The following is a 27,123-nucleotide window of genomic DNA, read 5'->3' as shown; positions in this document are numbered from 1 at the left end:
TGGAGCACAGGGTTGGGGGTTAGGACCCTTCCTCTGTGGTCTTTTGTGCTCAGAAGTACAGCAGCTTTCTTTGCTTCCCACTCGTGGCAGCGGATTGTCTATTCCTGTGGAGTTATATGGCTTAGAAAAGAATGGAGAGGAACTGGCCCACCTGCAGAGGGCGAGAGGGAGGCATTAGGGGTGTGGGTGTTTAAAAGCTCTTGGCGTGACCAGCCCTAAGTACAGATGGCTATTTGCGTTACATTATTGTAGCTGTTACGCCTGCGTTCCCTTTGGTGCGCCTCTCTGCAGGGATAATTGTGGGGTCCTAAATTCTATCTCTTCCTGCTGCCGGATAAAATAGATGCTGATGTGTTATGCATTACAGAGTATACAATGAATTCTGTGTGGGCTGCTTTCTTACTGCTGCCTTAAGCTTTTGGGGCCTCTGCAGCATAAGGGGAGAAATGTTTTATTTTTTTTGTATTGAAATCCACGTTGGTGAAAACATAAAAATGAATATACGAGGTTTTAGTAAGAGATTGACCCCTAAATGGAGCTAAAATTAACTTTGGTGACTGTTTGGATTTTGAAAGTGTTAACTACCAAGGCTGAGTATCCAGGGAAAAGGTGACTTTTCTGGCATTCCAAGGAACTAGTCATTTCTGGGTAAAACTCCGAGGGGAATGGTGCAGAAAGAGGATGAGTTTTACAGCTGAGCTGCCGTTTATTTGTTGTATGACCTTGTCCGATCCACTTAACTTTTCTGAAGCCTCAGTTTCCTCATTAGTAAACTGGAGCTAATAATAACTGCCATCGAACTGTTGTGATGCTTGAACGGTCTTGCTCCACTACTGACAGCCTTTCCCAGGCGACAAGATGGAATCACTTGCTATTCCTTTCCCCTCTTTGCTTTTGTACATATTTTTTCTCGTATTGCTTTTTACCTGCCTGCTCAGAAAATTCTCTACCAAATAAAACATAGAAACACACAAGCCTGGCAAATGTAGGTTAAAGCTCCCTTGTTCCTTAGATCTCAGCTAAATGGTGTTCCCTTTTCAAGGAAACTTTTCCCTGTTCCCGCTCCAATCTAGGAGTCCTTTCTAGATGTTCCACAGCACTCTTTTATTCATCTGTCTCCCCTGCTAAACTATAAGTTCTGTGAGGGCAGTGACCGTTCTGTGTTCTGTCATGTTAGCAGAGTAGCCTGTGCCTTCCTCCTCCCCTTCGCTTGCCCGATGCAGGGTCTGAACCCAGGCTACTTGAAGAACTCGGGATGACACCAAGAGGCGCAGCGTCCCCAGCATCCCTTCTGTCCCCAATTGATTTATAACCAGAAGAAAACCACTTAATTTGCACATAATTGATGGTAAAACCCACTTCCTCTGGGGGTGACTTTGGCTTTCAGAGGCGTTGAAGCAGGGAGCCCAGTAACCCTGCTTCTTGGGGCTTTGGTAGAGTTGCAGGCTCTGGCCGTCTCTCATACACAAGAGTTGTTTTTTTTGCTCTGAGTAGCAAACCACTCGAAAACAAGGATATGACGTCTGGCAGTTATCCAGTTTAGTAATTAGGCCAAACAGGTCTAATCCCACCACAACCACTGCTTTTTAGAAGTGGACTCCTTTGAACAAAACACAGAATACCTCTGGGGGTGATGAAAATCTAAGGAGAAGAATGGTTTGAGACTCGTCACATATACTCGTGTACCCACCCCAACCCTTTTTTTCCTTTAAGGCTGTTCGAACCTTGGAGGAGTGTGTGTGTGTGTGTGTGTGTTGATCAGACAGGGACCTTTCTCCTACATGACCTAAGTACAGTCCATTGTGGCCATTGATCTATTTGCCCTACATCTCAGAAGTTATCTTCCGCCTTCTAATGGGTCATGTTGGATTTGTGGTGGTGAGGGCCAAAGTTTCCTGCAGAAGTAAAGGCGAACCACAGCACCTCTAGCCTTACACTAATTCACAAGTCTCCATCTCTCTCAGACCGAGCTCCTTGAGGGCAGGGGCGGTCTGATTGGTTTTCCGTCCTCAGTGATCAGTAGGGACGTTGACGTGTAAGCAGTAAGCAGTGTCACCTGTGTGTTGGATGAGGCAGCATGCTGTGGAGATGCAGGCTTCAGAGTTCGACAGACCTCGGTTAGGGTGGGTCAGCCCTTGTTAGCTGGAGGACCTTGGACTAGGTTTGAACCTTTCTGAGCTTTCAGATCAGCTTTTGGTGTGAAGATAAAAGATACTGTGCCCTGCATAATTCCTGGTAGTGGATAGCTATTATTTTTTCCGCAATAATTTATTTTGAAATAATTTCACAGTTAGAGAAAAGTTGTTAGAACTAAGAGAAAAATACGCCATAACAAAAAAACCTCTAAAAACTCCCTTCATTCACATTTCCCAGTTGCTGATATTTTATTTGCTCTGTTGTCCGCTCTTTGTGTGTGTGTGTGTGTACATGCACGTACGTACTCTTTATCATTATTACTTTCCTGCAGATAAGATATCTCATCACCCCTAAACATTCCAGTGTGTATTCCTCCAAATAGGATTTTCTCATATAACCAGTGTACAGCTCTCCACTCAGGAAATCAGTATTGGTACAACATTATCATCCATCCACAGACCCCATTAATGTTTTGCCAGATGCCTCTGGAATGTCTCTTTTTCCATTTTGGTCCAAGATCCTCTCTAGGAATGTGTGTTACATTTAGTTGGATGTATCTTCAGACTCCTTCTCTGTGGAGCAGTTCCTCAGCCTTTGCCTTTCTTTCATGGCCTTGACATTTTTGAAGTGTCTAGGTCTGGGTCCATCTGTTTCTTCATGACAACAGTCATATCTTTTTTTTTTTGGTGAGGAAGATTTGCCCTCAGCTAACAGCCATTCTCAATCCTCCCTTTTTTTTTGCTTGAGGAAGATTAGCCCTGAGCTAACATCTGAGCCAGTCCTCCTCTACTTTGTATGTGGGATGCCTCCACAGCATGGCCGATGCGTGGAGTAGGTCTGCACCTGGCATCTGAACCCATAAACCCTGGGCCACAGAAGCAGAGAGCACGGAACCATAACCACTCGTCCATGGGGCTGGCCCCAACAGTCGTATCATTTTTGTCAGGAATGTCACAGAGATGTTGCTGTGCTCTTCTCAGAGCATCAGACCTGAAGGCAAATGATGTCTACCTGTGCCACCGCCAGTGTTGTTAACCTTGGTCACCTGGTTAAGTTCATGTTTACCAGGTTTCTCTACATTAAATTCACCATTTTTCCTTTTGTAATTGATTATTGTCTTGTGGAAAGATTCTGAGATTATGCCACTATCCTGTTTGTCTCCAGACCTCTCCCTAACAGCCTTAACGTCCGTTGACAACTCCTTCCTGAACCAGGCACTTCTGTGATGGTTCTGTCAGTCTGCCTCTATTTGTTAGTTGCCATTCTACTGTAAGGAGGCATTTCCCCTTTTCATTCATGTATTTATTTCTGTCAGTACGGACTCATGGATTCCTGTTTTATTCAGTGGGTTGTAATCCATTTTTGTAATTATTTTGATCCTCAAGCTGTTCCCAGTTTGGCCAGTGGGATCCGCGTTATGCTGGCGTCCTTGTTATGTTGACCTGTCTTCATCATTCATGGGACGTTTCTTGACTTTCTCTCACAAGAAGATTTTCCAGGTTTATCTTGTTCTTGTCCTGCGTTAGCCCTGGAATCAGCCATTTCCAAGGAGCCCTGGTTCTTTTAAATGGAGGATAGTAATTGGAAATCAGAATGTGGGTGCTAGGTATACACATTGCTTCTGGGGTGTCATTGCCTCTAGGCTCTCTCAGCAGGCAGAACGAGAAATGTATGTATGTATATATCTACACACACATATACACACACCATACATGTACCTCTGTAACTATTTCTGTATTTCTGTATGCAACTATTTGTGTAGATGTATGTACAAATATATGATGTTTATATGTATGTGAATATATATTTTCTATTATAAAACCATGTGTTTTATATTATAAAATCAGAGTTCATACTGATAACTTTATCTTAAATCCAGTCAACCTCTTTCCATTTTTGTAAGATATTCTCAAGTAGGGAGAAACTTAGCTCCTCTTATCCTAAGTATTATTTACTTATTTCATTTTATGCATTTGCTCAATGTAACCAATTTCCCGCCCACGCTGGCTGTCTCCTCCACCTGTGTACCCTACACCTCATGATCCGGAATCCTCAGCCAGTGGGCCCTCTGGCCTCTTCTTCCATATGGCCTCCCTCCCTCCCCACGGTCCCCCAACCTGCCTCCTAGTTCCTCAGCTCCCCCAACCACTCTGTGTCCTTGGTCTCTGCGCCTGCTGGCCGCTGCCTCCTTAGAATTCGCCAGTTCTACCCCGCCCATATCCTTACCTGTGGGGCTAACTCCTTTATGATGGAAGAGGAAGGGGGCTATTATATTTTGAGGGAGTTTATGTATTTTTATTTGTTTATTGAGGTGTAATTAACATGCAGTAAAATTCATCCTTTTAGGGTATATATTTCTATGAATTTTGACAAATGTAATGCAGTCATGTAATGACTACCACAATCAAGATGTAGAATACTTTCATTATTACAAAAAGTTCTGTTGGGTCTCTTTCTAGTGGTTCCTTCTTCCTATCCCCAATGGCTGGCAGTCACTAATCGGATTTCTGTTACTGTGGTTTTGCCTCTTCTAAAACGTCATAAAGTTAGAATCACATACTCTGTAGCTTTTTGAGTCTGGCTTTCACTTTGTGTTCTTTTGAGATTCATCTATACTGTTTTATGTATTAGTAATTTGTTCCCTTTTATTGTTGGTAGTTATTTATTTATACATGTTCCATAATTTATTTTTCTATTCACCACTTGATGGACACTTGGGTTGTTTCTAACTTTAGACTTATAAATAAGGCTACAATAAATATTTGTGTATGTGTGGACGTATGTCTTCATTTCTCTTGGGAAAATTTCTAGGAGTGGGATTGCTGGGTCCTATCTTAAGTATATGTTTAACTTTATAAGAAATTGCCAAACCATTTTCTGAAGTGGCTTACCATTTTTGCATTCCTATCAGCAGTAAAAGGCTAAGAGAGTTCTAGTTGCTCCACATCCTTTGCACTATCTGGTATTGTCAGTTATAGAAAAAAATCTCAGTCATTCCAATAGATATGTATTGGTATCTTTTTGTGGGGTTTTTTTTTTTTTTTTTTTTTTTTTTTGCTGAGGAAGATTGGCCCTGAGCTAACATCCGTGCCCATCTTCCTCTACTTTATATGTGGGCCACCTACCACAGCATAGTGTGCCAAGCCGTGCCATGTCTGTACCTGGGATCCAAACCGGCGAACCCCAGGCTGCCGAGAAGCGGAAAGTGCGAACTTAACCGCTGTACCACTGCACTGGCCCCTCTTTTTGTGGTTTTAATTGGTATTTCCCTAAATACTAATGGTGTTGAGCAGCTTTTCATTTGTGTATTTGCCGTCCATATCTGTTTGATGATGGGTCTGTTAAATCTTTAGCTCATTTTAAAAATTGGATTGTTTGTTTTCTTAATGAGTTTTGAGAGTTCTTTATATATTCTGGTTACTAGTCTTTGATCAGATATGTGTTTGCAAATATTTTCTCCCATTCTGTTTCATATTTCATCCCAATTGTAAATTATAAATGTAGCTTCTTTAGTATATAAAAATTCTGGGTTGGATTCTTTGGGGCTTTCCATAAAGCCTTTATTCTCTGAATACCCAAGAGAAATATTTGTAGGAGGATGACTCTAGGCTTGAGGGCAGGTGAAGATCTTGGAGAATCAGGTGGAATTGCCTCTCCCCAGTGACTGAAGGGTACTAGTGGAGAAACGGAAGGACTGAGGGAAAAATAAGACGGGTGAGGGTGCTGGCCAGAATCTTTGGTGGGTAAATTCAGTATAGCCAATTCAGGGACAGGAGAATGGCTGTTGAAAGTGTCTAAAATAGAAAGGTCAGGAGCATGAGAGGAGCCGGGGGGATTTGACATGGAGCATACTGGAAGTGTTGAACTGGGTGAAATCAAGCAAGGAGCTCCATTTGGTAAGTAAGAGAGAGGCCTAGAGATGGCCTGCAACTTCCTGAAGATGGTGTGGGTCATGAAGTGGCAGAGCCAGGACTTCAATTAAGATCTTTAAGAATAGTTGTGAAGAAGGGCCTCAGCAGCATATGAGAGAGAGGGAAAACTAGAATTCTAAGCTGGGGTGACATGTTTTTGTCATTCTTTATATCCTTTACATAATTTATAAATATTCTTGTATCTGCTCAATATTTAGTAAAACAATAACAAAACTGGAATGACAGTAGAATTGGTGATGGAACTGGTAAGAGTTTGACTGTAAATCAAATTGGAATGTATTTTGGGTTAAACAGAAAATAGTAGAAATCAAATGGGAATGCATTTTTGGCACCAGAAAAGATTTGGTTCTTCTTGACACCAAAAGGGAGAGGATGCTGAAGACAATAAGAGATCATAGATCTGGCTTTGCTAGTCATACTTAGCTATGGAAATACTAACTCCCGAGGTTAAGATTTATAGGAATTGGAATTGCCTTTGGATTAAAAGAGAATGATGAAAAGAAATATCTGGAACAACCTGATAAGAATAGTTATCATTTTATTGGATTCCTGGTCTAATTTGGGCACTGTGCTAGGCTCCTTGCCATTACATTTTCCTAATCCTTCCATAACCCTGCAGACTATTTAGTGATATTACATTCCTAGTTTATAAACGCAGAAATGGAGGTTCAGAAATGGACTGGTATGTTGAGAGTCGTATAACTAGTAAGTGATTGAACTGGGATTCACCCCGGGACTGTGGCGTCGGTGCTTGCTCTCTGCACTGTGCTGGGGCTCATCAGAGTGTCGTTTGTGGACTGGTGTTAGTCCACTCACTGATTTTGCCGATTCACTGCAAGATAGGTACAGAAATTGATTGTAAGCATTTAGAAACTTCTATAGCAGTTTGAAAGAGTAATTTTATGAGTGTTGAATCTAACAATGACAAGTTTGGGTTTGTATTTTGTATGTCTCTGTGTTTTTAAATTTCACTTTTTCTAGTAATTCATTTTATGGAAGTACCATTCCATGACGGATTGGAAATTTAAAAAGAAAAGAGTTGCTGTGGATCGTTTGAGAAGCCTGCGCTGTACCTTGCTGCCTTCCTACTCCTGAGATGCTTTCATCAGCGGCAGCTCACTCCAGCCTTTCAGCTGACACTGAGTTCTCAGTGGCAGCGGAGACAGGGTCAGAGAAAGGGGAAGAGGCGGTAGGAAAGGTGAGGGTCTCGGGGAAGAATCTGGGAGAAGCCTCCAGATGTTGCCCTCCAGTGACAGCAGTAAGGGTGAATCCAGCTCTCTCCTAAGAGGAGGGAGGGTTGTTTGGATTCTGGCTGCCTTTCTACAGAGTCCCAACCTGCTCTTTATTACACTCCGTGGCAGTACTGGTGTTGTTATACAGAGGAACAAATACAGGAAAAGGAATTTATAGAAATAAAGTTAACTGAAGATAGGAATTCAAAAAATCTAAACCTTCCTTTGCTCTCCTCACAGCTGCACACACATGAACGTGTACCTTGAAGGGTTTTCCCTTTAAGGCAAACGCTGCAGTCCTTTGGCAGGGCCGAGTTTTGATTGGCCCCTCTACTGCTGTTTGCCACGAAGGATCCTGACCAGTCCAGTTTTGTTCAGAGCTGGTTTGGGAGACGGCCGAGCTCTCCGTACCTAACTTGAAATGTATTAATGTTTAGGGAGGGGGCCAGGTCCCTCGGATGCACCTCCTCTGGTTCGGCTTTCCATGTTCCAGGAAGAAATGTGACCCTGCTGTTTCTGGAACCCCATGTCATAAGATTCTTCTCTCTGAATGCATTTGAAGTCTTGCCAGTTTAGGGACTAGGAAGTTTAACTCACTGAAGGGAGTATGTTTTTAGGGAGCTCGCTCAGGAAGGGATACCCTATGCAGTGGCCCAGGAAAAAGAGCCCACTCATCCTTCGCCCACTCGTCCTTCAGGTTACCTAGGATATGAGATTAAGGAAAGAGGTCTCAATTGTATAGGATTGTTTTTCTCTCTACTTCCGGATGTGAACTGGCGAAACAGGCCCTCAGAGAACTAGATTGTTGTTTGATCACTTTTAGTTATGAGGGAAACATCGATCATGTTGACCTGAGATGAAGGTGGGTATTGTGTGGTGTGCACCTCTTGCCAAAAACCTGACCGTGTGGTCTGCAGTAATTCCTGCCATTCGGGGTGTGGCAGAGGGCAAGGCTGTGGACAAGGACAGTTCTAGTCACAGATGTTTTACTTGCTCGACTGGTTCTTAATCCCCAGAACCCAGCCTCACGTCAGGAATGGGTTCCCGACTGCCGCAGGTACGACTGTTGCCACAGTTTTCAGTGCTCCTGCTCTGGTGACAGCTGCGGGTTTGGGGATGGTTTATGTAGGTCTGCCCCTCTCTCCATGGATATAAAGCACTTATTCAGCAGTTGTTGCATCCTGTGATAAATTTAGGCAGTTTATAATGCCAGCCTTTAAATTTCATGGTGAAATAATTTTGATCGTTTTCAGATTTATTAGAACCCTCTTAACGCTTTAACAGAAGGAAGAAGATAAGAGAGAAGAGAAAGAGGCACGTGGAGAAAGCAGCAGCCCGGGACCTCTCACTTTATACTTACCTCATTGTTGTCAAGTCTGGAACTAAAATTATGTTTGAGGGTCTCTGTGTCTCTCCTGTAGATGATGATTTCCTGAGGATAAGGCAGTTTATGATACTTTTTTTGTATTCTGCAGAGAATCCAGCCTTCCTGGGAGATTTCAGTAAATATTTGCTGAGATCAACTAAATAAATAAGAAGCTTCTAAACTAAGCGCAAAGGACAGTTATATTTCAGTAGTTTGTGAATTTAATTCTCCAGGTCTGCTGTCCTTCTCTGATCAGGTTGCTGGGCACAGATGACTAGCCTGGTACCTATCCTTAACCGTTTTATCCCTGCGTTGGTTACGATGTCACTAAGCAATATGAAGACAGGGAATGTGGCTTATAGAAGAGTTGTACTAGCTGACAGGCTCTGCCCATGCTCCCCTACCACACGCTTAACTCCTTTCTGCATGGTCTTTGGCGGCAATAAGAAAATTGCCTTAAAGTGATGATTCCTAGGTGAAGCTGGGGGCTGGTTGCATATGTACTCTTATTTTTTAGGTGTGTGGAATTTGAGAGGGTAGTGGTGCTGGAAATAATCTTAGAGAATGTGCCGCACCCCCACATATACCAGTGAAAAAAAACAGAGACCCAGAAAGATCAAGTAGTTTGTTTCTAGCCACATGGCTAATTAATGGCCATCCAGACTGTTTTCCAGGTCTTCTGAGTCTTTGCTCTAGGCATTTACCACGCTACTAGAGAAGTCTTGTTTTTTTATAGAAAGCAACAGTAAAAATCGATTTCCTGCAGAAACAAATATTGGCAATTTAACTTAGGAATATGAGTGGAAAATATTTTCCCTTTTGAATGCTAGGAGAACTATCCCAAAGGTTTTTTTTCCCCTGCTTTTTGCATGATTTAGAAGACAGAATAAAATGAAAAAAGTTTCATAAAGGATATGCTTCATTTAAATGCTTAAAGAAAGAAGTAGGCCACTTTGAATTTCTAAAAATAACGCTTAAAAAATCCCAAAGTTGTGTAAAAAGGGATTTTAGTTGCACGAATGCTGTAATTTTCTCGGGCTTCCTCGGCCTAGGGAGGATGCTGGCTCTCTAGATGCTTTATTTTCTTAGACAACTCTTTTGTTTCTGGTGACCCCAGAACGGGAGATGGAGAAATGTGCTCTGAAGGGTGATTTGGGGGAAGGGATGAGAAAGTTACAGGCGGGAAAGCTCAGCCTAGTGGTTTTAGAGAGTGTTTTTTTTTTTTTTTTAAGTTTTTTATTAAAGGAAAGGCCTGCTAGGAGCCTGGTCTTAACTGATTCCAGATGGGCCTGCTATAGTACAAAGGTTTTCAGTGTGCTTGGGATGGGGCAGACCAAGAGGGCCCCCTGAGCACTTCCTGTGCAGCTCTGCAATTGTGCTCACCTAATAAGAAACAGCCCTGACTGCTGGAGCTCAAGCGCAGCCATCTCGGGTTCTCTGTGTGCCTCATTCTGTGACCTGTCCTTTTCTCCTGCCTGGTTTACCTCTCCGTTCCAGTCTCCTTTCGCCTCTAATCTCTTCTCCATTTGTTTTCAGGAAATATTAAAAAATCTAAATGTGTGCATATGGATGAGACATACATATATCTCCCTATTCCTTGTGGAGTGCAATCAGGGAGGAGGATGGGGGAGGGAGGAGGGAGGAATGGCTAAATTAAAGGCAGATGCTGAAAGGCTTTTTTCCGGACCTGGGAGATACTTGCTGGAAGTGGGTACTGGGAACATGGGAATGTGAAGCAGACTTGGAAAACCAAGCCACTCTTTATTTTTTTATTTTTTTAATCTCAGCACCCTTTCCAAAGGGTTCAGAATGTTACATGGAGGTGGTTTGTTTACATTATAAACTGAGACTCTCTGGCCCTTTCTGGCTGTGTGCCAAAGGGCGAGTTTGACAGTGACTTTAACCCGATAGAGAGAGAAAGGGGTTTTGCACTCGGGTGCCACGTAGCATCGTTTCCGAGAGCGCTGTCTTCTGCGATCGGATGTAGGCTTGACTTTGGCCAGCTTCTCAACTCCTGCAGTATGTCTTAGGCTCTCTGCACGGGTTGAAAGAGGGTTTTGTGGTGATGCTCAGCTGCAGGGACTATGAATCATTCTTATGGGCCTTCCGCACTCCACCAGGGATATATTTTATGTATAAAGTTGATTTTCCATTTTGGTTCAGATTCCTGTTAGGCTGAGGGTATGCTTGGTGCTTGCATCTCAGTTTTCTGGATCTGATGATTGCAGAAACTGTGTTCCCAGGAGTTCATCTGGGTCTTTGCAATTTCATTTTGATCCATTTGGCTATTGTATTCATCTTGTTGCATAAATATGAATTATTAGGGTAGAATATGTAAAAATACTATGTAGGCATAAAGTTCTCAGCAACAAATTGGTTTGTTTTCCTGACCTGTCCATACTTTTAGTATCCTTTTGTCCTTGTCTAAGTATAATGATCACATTTTTCTTTTTTTTTTTGAGCCAAATGTGGGTTATATTGTCTGATGAAAAATTTGTGTGCTGTTTCTAGGTGGTGAGGTTGTCTGGGCGCTATAGTGTGGAAATGGGAATATTTGAATTTATGAGATATTTTGATGTTTGTGGGAATAATGGGTCAGAGTGTTTGAAATTGGAATTTCTTAAGATAGGTCATATGGTCACCCTTCTTATGAGTGAATTTTAGCAATATGGCATTGGAGCTAATGGAGAACTACCTGATATTTTTAACCATCAGCTGCTTGTAATAACGTTTTCAATTTGCCAGTAGGATCTTTTTTCTCATCTTTCTTTTTTAAAATCACGCTTTAGATGTGAGAAAGAGAAAACAGCTAAGGTGTGTGTGTGTGTGCTTGTTTGTTTTTTGAGTAGCTATTATTTGCCAAGTATCAGACTTACCCTATTCCATTTACTATGAGGCAGCCTTACTTCCCTTTGCAGGTGAGGAAGCTGTGCTTGCCCAGTGTCACACAGCTAGTAAGTCAGACAGACAGGTTCAGCCCATTATCTTCTGGATCCAAAGGTGATATATGTTCTCCCACACTCTCAGTTATATATAAATCCTAAACTCTTCTTGGAAAGAAATTCTTTTCTGAGGGGAATGTAGTGATTAAAATTTTTTTTAAGATCATTTTTAACTTATTTTTGTCATCGTCTTCCCTTTTTAGGCGTGCTAACTTCATCCCTCTGATACATGAAAAGCTGATAGTGGAGAGAAGAAGGAGGTGAATCATTTAGTTACTGTTTATAAAGAGACTTTGAGGCTCCAAAAGCTGCTTTTTTTTTAATTGAAATTTTTATTAGGACAATTGTAGATTCACATGCAGTTGTACAAAAGCTGCTTTTGAAATGGCAGGAAGGCTGGGTGAGAGGCAGACGGACACCTTTCCTTGTCTTCTAAGTCAGTGTGGAAGGAGACTGGGGGGGGTGGCTCTTGAGACCCCACAGCTCTGTGCTGTCTTTGGTGTAAGTGCTGTGCTCGAGAGGCGCCCACTTGCAGTTCCCAGCTCAAGCAGGCTGTGCCGTGACCTCTTGCTGGTTTGCTCCAGCAGGGACAGCGTCCAGGGTGTGGGGTGGATTAGGGGTGGAGACAGTAGTCGACAGTGGAAGAAATGAGTTGGGATTGATAGGGGTGAGTCAAGCAGACGTCTTTGGTTGGGATCCCTAGGAAGACTTCTTTCATTCTTTTCCCGTTAGCTTAGATGATGTCTTCCCAAGGAAGCCTTCTTTAATAAGGCCTTCTTTTAAGAAGCATTTACCCCAATTTTCTTAACATTTATTGTGACTTGTAGTTAAATATTTGCTTATTTACTTGGTATAGGGTCTTCCCAATTTGAGTAAACTTCATGAGGGCAGGGACTGTGTCTGTTTTCACATTGTATACTTAGTGCTTAGACTGTGGCAACTTTGTTGAATGAATGCATAGCATGGGAAATTATGGTTCCTGTTGAAGAGCCTAATTCTTGGCTGCTCAAGCCTTTGCCTATTATTTTGGGTCAGAGGACTAACTTTGAAAATTTTCCAGATAAAAAGAGTTTTAATCCATAGGCTTCTTTTCTTCTTGTAAACAAGTTAGTAAACTCTCTTAGCTTGAGGTCATCCCTTAAGCTCTGCTGATGGATTCTTGTGGTTTTCAGAAATGTGCTTAAGGCCTAGAAGCCCAGGCCACGAAGCATCTGGTCCACCTTGACCTCTAAAATTAGCAGACTTGTTCTTTTCCCTCGTGTTCTACATGTTTAGAAGGGTAGCACAATTCTATTTTGAGGCTTGTTACAAAATAGGAGAAGAAAGAAAATTCGATGGCTGTGTTTGGTTTAAAAGCTCCCTGCTCATCTAAATTGGTTGGGGACTGTTCTTTCCTTTAACCCTTCAGCTTCCTGCCCCAGAGCCGGCCTTCCCTAGATCTGTCGTTTAGGGAGGGGCCACATGTGTATTTGATCCTGAACTGACTGGGGACTCTTTCTTAAGCTTGGGTATTCTCTTTTTCTTCTTTTTTTCTAGATAACCTTTCTCCCCAAGATCAGGAAGAAAAGAATAAGTAATTATGGGCAAGAAAAGTGGAAAACATTTAGGAAAAAAATGTAGAGTTGTGTGGGTGTGTGAGAGTGGATGTGTGTACATGCATATTTTTTCCCTTCTCCTCCTCACTCTTCTTTAGCTAGAATGAGATTTTTTTCTTCTGGGAAAATTGCATAGTTTTGGGATTCAGCTATTTCTTTTAGGTAGTTGAGCTATAAAATACTGAATTTGTAGCTGTTACCTTATTAAGATCTTTGGTGTCCTCTTTTGAAAATTGGTAAATGATGTGGTTTTTAGATGAGAGTATTGAAGAAATAGTAGCAGGAATAAAGTAATGCCTTGTCCCGTGGTTCCTTATTGCAGTAGAAATTGGCTTGTAGAGCTGAGGATGGTGGAGGATTATTTATTAGTTTTGAGCTCTGGTATCAATATCCTCACAACTGATATTTGAGTGTCGTGCTGTCAGCTAAGGTTAATATTCACTTAGGTCAGGAGTCACCTTTTACATACCACTTTTATCTCTTGCATCACCTCACACAGTCCTGGGCACATAAGAAGTACTTAATGAATTTAATTTAGTTGATCTTGCTTATTTCACAGATTATTTGAGTTGCTTGATCTATTTGGTGGAAGAAAACTTCACTTGTTTATTTTATATACACATACACAATGTACCGGGGAATTTTAAAAATATATGTTTTAAATGGTACTTTATTAAAGTTTCTAGAATAAAACATATGAGGATATTTTCATGATGTTCTTTACTTGAACCAGACATAAATAGTAACTATGAAGGAAAAATGATAGGTTGACTATATTGAAATTAGGAATATCTGTTCAGTAAAATACACCATTAAGAAGGTAAAAAGACAAACCACAGAGAAGGATGCAATGTAAGTATCTGGCTGGTATTCAGAATATAAATAACTCTTATAAAAGAAGTCCTATGAATCAATCTTTGAACAACATAGTAAAACAGGCAAGATTTGAATAGGTACTTCACAAAAGATGATATCCAGATGCCCCCAAAGTGGTCAGCATCATTTGTCGTTAGGGTAAAGCGTGTGAGCACAGAGGCACTGCTGCCCCAACTCCAGAATGACTCAATGAGAGACAGACTTTCTCAAGTGTTAGCGAGGGGCTGCAGCGTCAGGAACCCTCATGCACTGCTCGTGGGAATGTACACTGGCACAACTTTGGAAAACTGGCAGTTGGCAGTGTCTGTCAAAGCTGAACATAAGTGTATCTTCAAACCAGCAGTTCTGCTTCGGAATATATCCAACAGAGACGTGCACATATGTGCACTGAAAGACACGTACAAGACGTACATAGCAGCTTTTTTAACAATAGCCCAAAGCTGGAAGTAACAAATGCCTTTCAACATTACTGAACTATTTTTCAATAAATCATGATATGTTTATAAAATGGAATACTTTACAGTAATGGCAGTGAAGGAACTATTGCTATACTTAAATGGATCAGTTTCACAAATATAATGTGGAGTGAAAGAAGCCAGCACGAAAGAGTACATAATGTATTATTCCATTTATATGTGGTTCAGAAACAGGCAGAATGAATCTGTGCTGCCAAAGTCATTGCTGCCAGCTGGGAGGAGTGACTGCAGATGTGTAAGATGGGCTTCTAGAGTGCTGGTAGTGTTCTGTTTTTTTACCTAGATGCTGGTCACATGAATGGGTTCATTTTGTGGAAATTCATTGAGTTGTCTACTTAGAATTTTTGCTCATTTCTGTGTATATAGTCACTTCAATAAAAGTTTGCTTAAAAATTGGATTCTGCTTTTGTCCAGTGATTGCTACAGCTGATAGCTTTTCCCCTCATACGTGTACTAATCCTTTGCCTGTCAAAGTTGGTAGGATGTGGGCATACACATACTTTTATGTGTGTATGTGTTAGGGGTGTTTTGAGTGCATGAAGATGCTTCTTTTATTAATCCTAGTTTGCATGTCAAATATTCAACACACTAAGAGTTTCAAACAGACATGAGAAAGGAAAATTGATGAATAATCTCCACTGATTACTTTTTTTTTAAAGATTGGCACCTGAGCCAACAACTGTTGCCAATTTTTTTTTTTTACTTTTTCTCCCCCAATCCCCCGGTACATAGTTGTGTATATTTTAGTTGTGGGTCCTTCTAGTTGTGGCGTGTGGGATCCCACCTCAGCATGGCCTGATGGGTGGTGCCATGTCCCGGCCTGGGATCTGAACTGGCGAAACCCCGGGTTGCCGAAGCAGAGCGCGCGAACTTAACCACTTGGCCACAGGGCCGGCCCCCACTCCTCATTTTTTAAATCAGTTCTCTGAGAAGAATAAAGAAACTGTCTCACAGGGCAGCAAATTTGGCTTTTGCTATACACATAGAAGAACCTCTTCCTTAAGGGTTCTCAGCCACTGAAGACTTCATTTTCAGAAGAGTGCACCTCTTGACCTTTATTCTTCTTTTAAAAATTGGGATACAATTGACATATAACATTATATTAGTTTCACGTGTACAACATAATGATTTGATATTTTATATGTATATTTATAGTGAGATGATCACCACAATATGTCTAGTTAAAATCCATTACCACACGTAGTTACAAATTTTCTTTTCTTGTGAGAACTTTTAAGATCTACTCTCTTAGCCACTTGCAGATGTATGATACAGTATTATTGACTATAGTCACTGTGCTGTACGTTACATCCACTTGCAGATGTATGATGCAGTATTATTGACTATAGTCACTGTGCTGTATGTTACCTCCCCTTGTTTTATTTATTTTATAGCTGGAGGTTTGTACCTTTTGACCCCCTTCACCATTTCACCCACCCCCCCACCCCCACCAGTCTGTTCTCTGTATCTGTGAGTTGATTTTAGATTCCACAGTGAACATGTGGGTGCAGATATCTTTTTGAATTAGTGTTCTTATTTCCTTTGGTTAAAATACCCAGAAGCGGAATTGCTGGGTCATATGGTATTTCTATTTTTAATTTTTGGGGGAACCTCCATACTATTTTCCATATGGTTGCCTCGCTTTCTCTCAGTTAGTCATATCTCTCAAGTGTCAGCCCGGCCTTAGTAAAATAGTTGAAAGTTCTCTGAGGTTTGCCGTGTGCCCTGCAGCCATGTCTTCGTAAGTCTTCGTTCTCTGGCCCTGGAAGTCCCTCACCTGCCTCCTTTACCTGTGTGAACTTCTGGGGCTCATTCTCCATGACACCTTCTAGAGTTAGCCCTTCCCTTTTGTGTACTCTCACTGTACCTATATACACCTCTGCTGTATCACATATTGCACTGTGTTTATTTGTCCTTCACTCCTAGCCTTTTGAGATTATCAACTGGCATGTGGTGGTAGGTGTTCAATAAATATCGAAAGACAGGATGAACAATTGGGCACATTTTCTGAAAGACAATAGCTATTTTCTAAATAATAGAAGCCTATTACAATATTTGACTTCAGTAGATACGTGTTTAGTTTTTTTTTTTTCCAGAAGAAGTGATACTTTGCATTAATTTCTTGGTAAAACCAGGGGTGTATATTTACAACAGGGTGCATATTGTGGCAGTGGGAGAAAGTGCTAACTGGTTCATGTGGGTATCAGACGTGTGACCTTGGCCTCTTTAGTATCGTCCTCTAATCAGCTGATTTAATTTTAGTGGAATCCCTGGAGAAATACTTTGAAATGCTCTGGTTCTATATGCAGAATTTAGAAATCTTAAATCTAATGTATAGATCCTGACTGCGTTAGAGTTTATAGATTAAAACCAGCAGATGAGACTGTGTAGGCATTAGGACGTGATGATTAGGCTGGTGTAGGCATTATGACAGTGATAATTTTGTTCATCTCAAATATTGTAAAATTAAATCCCAGAATCTGTTATCTGAAGTTTTGTCATTTCACTTCAGCATGTAATTTCTCAAGCCAATTTTAATTTACAAAGATCTGAATGGAATCATTGCCATTTGTCCAGAAGTTTAGAATAATAGGATTAGATTAATAAATTAATAAGTATTGAGTGCCTGCTTAGAGTTTAATACTGTTAGTCATACATAAAAGTATGACTTTGACCTTGATGTCAAGCAGCCTATACTTTGTTGATGACATAAGAAAACACAGATACAAAATGATTTCTGAATGTTTGTTTACACCCCCAACTGTCTGTAAATGGGAAGCCAAGTAGAAAAAGCACAGGCTTTGGAGTCCAAACAGGTCTGGGTTCGAATCTTGGCTTTTTGAAAAGTGAAATAATGAGTTATATAACTTTGGTCACATTGACATCTCTGGAGCTCTTTTCTCTCTGCTGCAAAGTGAGGTAAGAATGTGTACACCTTGGAGTTTTTTGGTTTTCTTTTTGAGAATGAATGACAACCCGTGTAAAATCCCTGGCACGTGTTAAGTGCACTTAATGCATGTTTGAATGAAAGGAGTAGATGAATAGAGCTTTATTTGCAGCAGTCCACTTAGTCCAGGCCATTTTTGATGGATTTCATAATGATGACGAATGTAAGTCAAGCTCAGTAATTGATTTGATGGGCAATCTTGGAAACCGTGCTTCAGTCTTTTCCTTGTCGAATGTGGTGACTGACCTTCTGTTTGTTTCTAAGAGTATGAAGGAGCTCTGTTAGAAGAGTGCCCATCAAAGTTAGCCTGTGGGACCATCTGACCCGTGGGGTACACTGGACAGGTTTCACACAAGGATTGGCTTGTTAGGAGTCCACAAGGGGGAGATAAGGAAGCACAAATCTCAGAGGTGGGCTTATCTGGCCGTGGCCCTCCTCCCTCTCCTTCCCCTGGAATGTGAGTTTCAGTTGTTTATTGGCAAATACTGCATCTTTTGCTGTTTTCCACAGCAGTTGTGAAGCTTATTCTGGATGCCTTTGTATTAACTAGTGGGGCATTTTGACTTTGCTAAATGTTCCAAATTGTTTAAATTCTGTTTGGGGCAAATGACTACTACTTGTTATACTAAATAATTTTCCTTTTATGTCTGTTTTTTTCACTGGAGAGTTGGTGCCCTGAAGCTGCAAACTGAAAATACAATTTTCCTGGGTGTGTCTTATTTTAATGCACTCCCTCTCATACTACAAGGCTCTGACCTGCTTGGAGCCTTTCCTACTTGGTTACAATTGATGCTTTGTCCTTTAGAGTCCTATAGGACTTAGCCACTGGCTTGATTTAGTATTCAGCTATCAAATATGGCTCTGAGAAAAAATTACTTCCCTAGAATGGGAAGTGGACAGCTGAGCTGGACTATGAAGCCCTGGTCCATATTCAGGCATCATTTAGGGATAGTGAGTAGCAATTTAGCAGTTTCAAAATTACATTTAGGACTAGGCAAGGGAAAAGTAGGCCCAGCTCCAAAATTGAGTACTAGTCAAAAATTCGGTGGTGTGTGAGGTTAGTATAGCTGGATTTTACTAGAAGTAGATCCCTTTTGGGGAACTGTCTATGGTTCAAGAAATTATGCATATTTTGTGGTATATCTATGATTATGAAAGGATAATTTTTTGAAAGTTCATGTTCTTCCTCTGTGGATTGTTACTTTCTGTTAATATCCACAGGACTTTCAGCACTAATGATGTCAGCTTACTCTCTATTTATTCAGTTCCTTTGGCCCAGGGACTTAAAGTACTTTACATTAATTTTGTCAGTAATTCTTATAACATCCCTTTGTGGGAGCAGGTTTTAGATGAGGGATGTGAGAACTTGCTCCAATTTACATAGCAGGTCAGTCCCTGGGATGGAAAATTGGAGCCAAGATTTGTGGTTTCAGGCTTAGTGTGTTTGGTCACTGAAGTATGCAGTCTTTCTACCTCACTTCCCTCCCCTTTTCCTCCTGCTTTTCTTCCTCTGGTGGAGGAAATAATACCAAGAGAATCGGGTGTTCTGAGAGCTCAGAGACTGTTGCGCCTTTCGGCACGGGGTCCCCATCCTTTGCTTGCTTTGGAAGGAGGCAGCAGAAGACGGATGCTCAGCACGTGAAATGTCCCAGCTGGCTTTTTGACCGGTGCTTGCTTTTATTTCTGTTCTCTTTTTTCCCTCTCTTCTTGGGAGGAGAGGTGGGGGTGAGAATTTTCCGTGTTTCAGCCTTGTATGTGTGCCAGTCCAGCTTGTTTTAATGCTCAGCAGATATTGCCACTTGCTTTTTCGTTGGGGGCTAGAGAGAAGGAGGTGAAGCAGCTTCTGTGGGGTGGGGTTGAGAGGAGGGTGGAATGTAGGAAGGAGGACATTTCTCCGTGTTTCTTAGTCATAGGACTCTGAATCCCAAGTCGCTAAATTTAGCTCAGGTTCCTGTTGAAAGCATCAGTTTTTGGGGGCGGGTCGTTGGGGGAGAACGGAAAACCTTTTTGTGTATCCTGCTCCATGAAGCCAATAGGGAAGCAGGAGGAGGTGAGGTTGCCATGGAGATGGTAGCTGTGTGCAAGGGGAGAGCAGCAGGGTTTAGAATTCCAGGAAGGAAGAGAGAGTGATGTCATCAGATTCCATGGACCAGCCCAGGAACCCCTGTGAGGTTGGTGGGGAGTTGGGTGTGCGTGGGGGGTGGTGGAGTGGGAGTTTGTGCAGGGGAATTGTGGTTTCAGTAAGGTGTGGGGAGTCCAGTTCAAGCAGAGAGGTTGGTTGTGTGGAATTGTGCTGATCTGCATTAATGCCTGCTTTTTAAAAATCTGTAAATCATTCTGAATTTGCAGAATATTTTCTTTGTTGAATAATTTTTCCTCTGTTTTCATTTAACAAAGGAGCTCATCTAGGTGTAGAAATATACTATCTTTTTATAGTCATATTCCCTGTAGTATTTGTGTGTGCCCTTACCACTTGTATGTGAGGGTATTTGCACGTATTTTGGATAGACACTTGCCTTTGTATGATGCCTTTTATGGTGCTGCATGCAGTTAAATGCTTCATTAATGCCTGATTATCATATTTATTTTTCAGAGAATGAGTGTGTATAAATAAGACATACTTTTTATTTAAAAAATCTGAAAGAAGCAGCAGTTGCTTTTGCAGTAGAAAGGAAAACTGCATGCTGTAAGACAGTCCTTCCGAACATATGCGTGCGTGTTCGTATTGATAGTGAAGGGCAAATGGGTTTCTTTTGGAATGACTGAGAGGCTCATTTTTTTTTTTTTAACAAATATAACAGAATCTGTGCATCCAAATGAGTACTGCCCTCTAAAACAGTCACTTTGGCTCTGGTGATAGAGCCATTGTGCACAACATAAGGAACTCGCATTTGGAATAAGCCTCAGAGATGAGTGATGAGGAAAACGTTTTTAGTACCTGACACCGAATTTTTTTATTAAAAACAAATAACTTGCTTGATTACACTGGGTTTCTTTGACTTGGCTTTTCCTGATTTGGGCTTGTCAAAAAATCAAATCTGTGTTCCAGTGATGAGCTTTCCTCCCAGTTAAAGGTATTTAAAGTCATAGGTTTAGTTTCTGAAGGCATTTTCATTTTCAGAGCAAGAGCTCTTAGATTATTTAGTGTAGCAGTGGCAATGTGTTGAATGGTCGCAGCGTCTGAGGAATAAGAGCATAGCCTTCCCAGGGCGACATCTTCAGAGGTGACCCATTTGGATTCATCTGTTCAAGTGTGTCTGTTAAAATCTGTGACATGACCATTGGGTAATGTGGGCAGCAGCATTGTGGTGCGTCTGAGAGCGCAGGCTCATCAGAGTGGCTCAGTGTGAACCCTTCTTCTGCTACCACTTGACTGACCTTGGACGACTAACAGTCTCCGGTGCGTGGATTTCCTCACGTATAAAATGGGAATGACCGTGCTGGACGCACCAGCCTATAGGGTGGTGCTGAGGGGTAAGTAAGCTAATATGTAAAGCACTTAGACATTTGCTCTGTTCTCAGTCAATGCTTGCTTTGGTTATTGTCATTAATAATTATACATTTCTTTGAATTACAGTATTGTGAGTTCCAGATACCACTGAATGTCCAGGCGGGAGGGATCCAGAATTCTCTAGTTTTTAAATGATTCCCAGATGATTCTGATGATCAGCCAGGTTTGGGAACCCCTGAATATAATCTATTTTGAGTATGGCCCAAGCACTAGAAGCTTCATCATCTCCTGGGAGCTTGTTAGAAATGCAGACTCTCAGGCACCACCCCAAACCCACTGAATCAAAACCTGCATTTTTAACAAGATACCCTACAGTGACTGTTTGCATGTTAAAATTTAAGAAACGCTGCTTGTCTTCTACCAATGGGAGTAACTGGGCGATAACTGCAGGTTAAAGATGAGTTCTGTCTCGGACATTCCCACTGGTGGAAGAGAAGCGGTCTGGTGGAGCCAGTGTGTAGATGAGCATGGACTTAACCTCCCCTGTTGTTTGGCCTGGGGAAAATGCTTTCCTGGACCGTGTATTTGTGTACCATGTAATGGGAAGAGCAGAGGTATAATTGTGGCCCTGGTTTTACCATGTGCTAGCTCTTTGGCTTTGGCCCAGTCATTTAACCTCTCTGAGTCTCAGTCTCCTTACCTGATAATGGAAATAATACCTAGACCTTGAAATAATGTGTATGAAGTATCTAGTACGTTGCAGTGTCTGCATATGTCAGTGCCTTCCCTCCCCTCCCGTTCAGCCTTTCAGTGAGGATCTGTAGAGTGGTTCTGTTCCCTCAGAAAAGGCTGCCGGTTGAGACCCAACACTATCCCGACTGTGTAGGGACCTTGGCTCTTGCCCTTCTCCCAGCTGTCTTGAGCATCTAATGTTAGTGCTACAGAAAACTCTACATATAGTTTTCTTTGCTGCCTTTTTCAAAGTACCTTTGACTCAGTGGAGACTGTTATCTGAGAGGACTGGGAGAAGAGCTGTAGGAGTTGCCTACCTGAGCTGGTGCAGGAATCGAGGTATGATGACATCTGATCAATGCAGCTCTTTCATGAATTCTTATTAGTTGACCACATGTTTAAAAAAATTGTTCTTAAAAAATTGGTGTTAAAAAAAAAGAACCATAAATGCAGATGGTTTCATTTGAAGTCTTTTTTAGACCAGTTCCAAGCAAGAATTAACATGGCAATTATCAGAAGATCACTGAATTGATAAATAATGAGCACTATCTTTTTTCTGACTGGGACACTAATACAATAAGAAGTTCAGGGACTTGTTCTGGAGACACCAGAAGTAGATGGCAGAGAGTTTAGGTCGGAGGATTGGCAAGTGAAGCCCGGAGGTGGCCATTGGAAGCAGCAGCAGGAGTAGGAAATAGAAAGGCCCATTTTCACTCAGCCATACAGATCTTAGGGGACCGAGGGATAAGGTAGGATTGTGAACTCAGAGCATATAATAAAAGTTATTTTAATGATAGCTTTCCTCTATAGGGTATACTCTTAGGTGCTTTGTATACAGTATGTCTAATCTTAACATCCCTGCAAGGTTTAGGCATAATCACGTATATTTTACAGATCAGAAGGGTTGAGTAACTTGCCTGTCACTCTGTTAATAAGCAACAGAGCTGGTTTGACATCATGTTGAATAGCAACGAGAGTGATGAGACTGTTACAAAAGCTAAATTGATATGGCTAATGTACACCAGTTAAAATTTATTTTGTCTATATTGACCTTTTTGGCAAAGGTATTAAATTAAGACACTGACATTCAACTGTTAGCCTATCTCAGAGGGATTTTTTGAGTGTTGCGGAATTATCCTTTTGGGATATATTTCCTTTATAGTCTGAGGCTAATTAAGAAGTATCTTTTTTTTTTAAAATGCCAAAGCATGTGAAGTCTTCAGTTCAGTGAAACGTCAGTTTCAATTAAATCTCACAACGCAAACTAATTTGTTGGTGGTTATCAACTGGCATATTTAGTCATAATAAGTATTCGCACAATCATGTCCATTATTCCATTCAGATCCAAATGCAGATAACTATCAATGATTGCACAGAGTGAAGTTCATATTCTTGGATAGCTTTCTAAGTTATAGTTGGAGCCCAAAACCTGCAGTTAGAAGACTAGGTTCCATGCCCCTTTTTGTTGTTTCCTGCCTGTGAGCCCTTGGACATGTCACTTGACCTCAGTAGGTCTGAACCCGACTTCTTATCTGATTGATAAAGGAATAATGTTACCTATTTAGTAGCGTTGTTATGAAAAAGAGGATGTGTTTGACACCAAGTTCTGCCGCCTCACAGGCTCCATAACTGTGAAGAAAGACCTTTACAGCCTTGTGCTGCTTTTGTTTTCTCATCTGTGAGGTCTGTGTGCATGCGTGTGTGTGAGCCTGGGGCGACGTGAGGAGAGTGCAGGTGAAGGGCTGGATTAGAATTAGATGATCTATGTGGTTCCCTCAAATCCATGATCCTATAATTGTCAGACCTGCCTGTGTTGTACGTAGTGAAGTGTTATGTACAAATGAGGCATTGTTTCTTATTATCACTGTTGTTCTTTGGCAGTGCCATCTCATTAAGGAACAGGTACTGTACAAGTCACTTTGCATGTATTACCTCGCTTATTCCTTGTAACAGCACGTAAGTGGTGTTCTCATTTAGAAGGAGAAGAATTTGAGGCTCAGAGATGAAGTAACATCCCATGATCATGGAGTTAGTAAGCGTCAGGGACATATCTCAGGTCAGTGTGATACCAACAACTGTACTTTCCTCTCATACCTCACTATGCATGGAATTATTTGTGGCATGTCAAAACTAGGAAGTATTTATGGGCTTACTATGCCCCAGACAAATTGCTTCTTAGGCCCATTATATACTAATGAGGAAATCAATTAGAATTTTTTTGAGAACCTGTGATATATCTAGTATCTTTGGGCGAATATACAAAGACACGTAAGATGTAGTTTGTGAGCTTATGATCTCTTTGGACATAGGAGGCCTAGGGATATACATAATACATTTAGAAATCAGTCTGTGGCGCAGTAAACTCAAGTGCTCAAAAAATGTTACCGTAGTTTCAAGAAGGACTTAATTAGTGTGGGCTAGAGGAGTAGTTTTGCAAGCTTTTTTGACCATATCCATTATATGTGACAACCTAGTGTATAGTTAAGTATTTATCTGTATATATGAGACTAAAACAAGTTTCATGAAATAATTCTTACTCTTACTAAATTCTTTATTATAAAAAATTCTGTTGTCGTCTAGTACAGTGATTCTTAAAGTATGGTCCATGGACTTCTCAACGAATCCAAGACCCTTTTAGGGGGTCTTCAAGGTCAAAACTATTTTCATAATAACATTAAGATGTTGTTTGCTTTTTCCACTGTGTTGAGATTTGCACTGATGTTGCATAAGCAGTGATGTACCCTAGCATGAATCAAGACAGTGGCACCAAACTGTACTAGTAGTCATTATACTCTTCACCACCACACACGTGCTGTTAGAGAAGGGGAAAAAAATGAGTAGTTTCACTTGAGAATGTCCTTGATGAAACAGTAAAAATTATTACTGTTATTCAATCTCTACCCTGATTACACATCTTTTTAATATTCTGTGTGAATAAGGCACTTCTGCATACTGAGCATGGCAGTTATCTCAAGGAAAACCACCTTTGTGGTGGTTTGAGTTGCCAGCTGAACTAGCCACTTTTTCTCATGGAGCACCATTTTTACTTGAAAAATAAACTGACAGAACATGGTTATTCATTTTAATAAAAATGAATTATTTTATTAAAAATGAACAAAGTGAGTCTGTCAAGGAAAATAATGACAATATTTGTTATCAGTGATACAATTTGAGCTTTCAAGCAAATATTAGAATTTTGGAAAATGAGTGTCCTGGACAATGGCCTTGACAGCCCCAATACTTAAAGACTTTTTTGAAGAGATTGTCAGTGATGTTAGTGAATGTGATTTTTTTTTGATAGTATGTAATAAAATATGTCAACATTTAGAAGAGCTTTATAACTTAATGAATATTTTATAGATGAACAATGTATAATATTACATAATCATGATAGGTGAAAATTCATTCAAAATGCAAGATAGACCAATGGATTTTCATATACCAGAGTATATAACAGAGTATGAAAAATTCACTGATATGGTTTCAGATGCCACATTGCAACTAACTTTTAAGAAGTCACTTTTCAAGTTTTGGTATAGTATTAAGGAATAATATCCATAGATATGTGAGAAGACTATTAAAAATCCTACCTTTCCCAAAGACATATGTATGACAGGCCAGATTTTCTTCATATACTTCAACCAAAATAACATCACAACAGATTGAATGCAGAAGCAGATGTGAGAATGGAGCCATCTTCCATTACCTTGGATTTGAAAGATAGTTGTAAAAATGTGAGACAGTAACACTGTTCTCATTAAATTTTGTGTTTGTTTTATAAAATATAGTTAATTTTTGTAAAATATTTATGTTAACATAATGCTTTATTATTGGCATTTTAAAATGAATTAATACATTAAAAAAATTACTCAGTTTAGGTTCTAATAGGCAAATATCAAAACTTATAACCTACATAAACAGAAATTCTTTGGGATCTTTAGTAATTTTTAAGAGTGAAAGGAATTCTAAGACCGCAAAGTTTAAGAACTGCTGCTCTTGTTTTTTTTTTTTAATAACGGTTGAGACCTCTTAAATAAGTCATGAGTGGGTCTTGACCCACAGTTTGAAAAAGTACTGAGCTAGCGTTACAGGGATTACATTGTGAAGGGAGGGAGGGCTTTGCTAGATTTTACTTGAGTTGCTGTGGGAGAACACCCTAAGGGTATGAAGTAAATTGAGGAAATTAGCTATTTGCAGTCATCCTCCAAGCCTCCTTCAGGTCTTGCCTCCTGTGAGTTCCCTTCTTTGTGATTTCTTCATGCCCTTCTCACTCCATTATCAGCCATGTATGCTTGTTCCCTCTGGGCCTTATATTTACATTTTATTGCATGATTCATGTTGTATTTGTTTACATGCATCTCTGTCTTACTAGATTATGAGTTCCTTAAGAGAAGAATTAGTAAGTTATTTTTCTTTCTGCTTCTGCCATAGTACCAAACACATGGAAGTCCCTTAGTGAAAGTTTCTTGAAGGAATGAATAATTGGGGAGAGAAAGGTAATGACTAGGTGAGGCCAGATTTAGGATGTTTGGAACTTGATCGTGTAAGCACTGGAGGACCCTTAGCGTGGGAGAGATAGGAGCGGTGTTTTGTAAAATTAACCCTGGTCCTCGTGAGAAGTTTGGGAAGAGGTGGCTGGAGGCTGCTGGATCAGCTAGGAAACTATTATTATAGTGGTTTCGGCTTGGCTCAGGTGACCCAGGCCTGAATGAAGGCGAATGCCTTAGCCATAGATAATGAAGGATGTACCCTGAGGAATACTCACAAAGCCCCGACTACCGAACTTTTATTGTGTACTTATGAAACCCTGAATACTGTGTTAATGGCTTTATATGTATTTCCTCATTTAATCTTCACAGCGTCCTTGAGGAGGTAGTGTTATTGTCTCCATTTTTTGATGGTTAAGTAAGGATAATACATGTTCATTGCTGAAAAATTAGAAAATACAGATGGACAAAATAAGAAAAATGTACATCACTCATAAACCCAAACTCAGCTATCTTCAAACATTTTCCAGGGTATATACTGAGATACAGCGCTTCTTAAAACCTTTAGCTATTGCAGTCACTGATGATTTTATTTCAAGCTACAAGGATCCATTCAACTAACATCAGCAAGGTTGGTCTTCTTCATTTATACCATATTGCATACTGCATTGCTTTTCAAAAATATTTTCTATTGAGATGGAATTCACATAGCATAAAACTAACCTTTTTAAAGTGAACAATTTGGTAGTATTTAGTACATTTATAGTGTTTTGCAGCCACCACACCTATCTAGTCCCAAACATTTTCATCAACCCCAAAAGAACTCCATTCCCATTAAGCAGTCACCCTCCATTTGCCCTCCCCTGCAGCCCCTGACAATCCCCAGTCTGTTTTTTGTCCCCATGAATTTACCTATTCTGGATATTTCATATAAGATGTGCCCTTTTGTGT

The 27,123-nt window shown here is 40.7% G+C and overlaps 1 protein-coding gene across 31 annotated transcripts in view; it reads left to right on the top strand.

The window, feature by feature from the left end:
- Window positions 1-27,123, top strand: part of RBFOX2 (RNA binding fox-1 homolog 2) — a 265,092-nt gene that overhangs the window by 38,204 nt on the left and 199,765 nt on the right. For 2 of the 31 annotated variants that reach the window (XM_070254246.1, XM_070254240.1), the window contains exon 1: window positions 19,573-19,673. The exons of 20 other annotated variants lie outside the window; for them this stretch is intronic. In XM_070254246.1, the coding sequence (XP_070110347.1) occupies window positions 19,632-19,673 (42 nt within the window). In that variant the 5' untranslated portion in view covers window positions 19,573-19,631. 9 more of the 31 variants (XM_070254242.1, XM_070254241.1, XM_070254261.1 and 6 more) reach the window with 8 other exon arrangements.

This window comes from Equus caballus, chromosome 28 (genome assembly GCF_041296265.1).
Source record: "Equus caballus isolate H_3958 breed thoroughbred chromosome 28, TB-T2T, whole genome shotgun sequence".
Lineage (NCBI taxonomy): Eukaryota > Metazoa > Chordata > Mammalia > Perissodactyla > Equidae > Equus > Equus caballus.
Note: the sequence above shows the minus strand (reverse complement) of the source record. Positions and strands in the feature narration are given on the sequence as shown.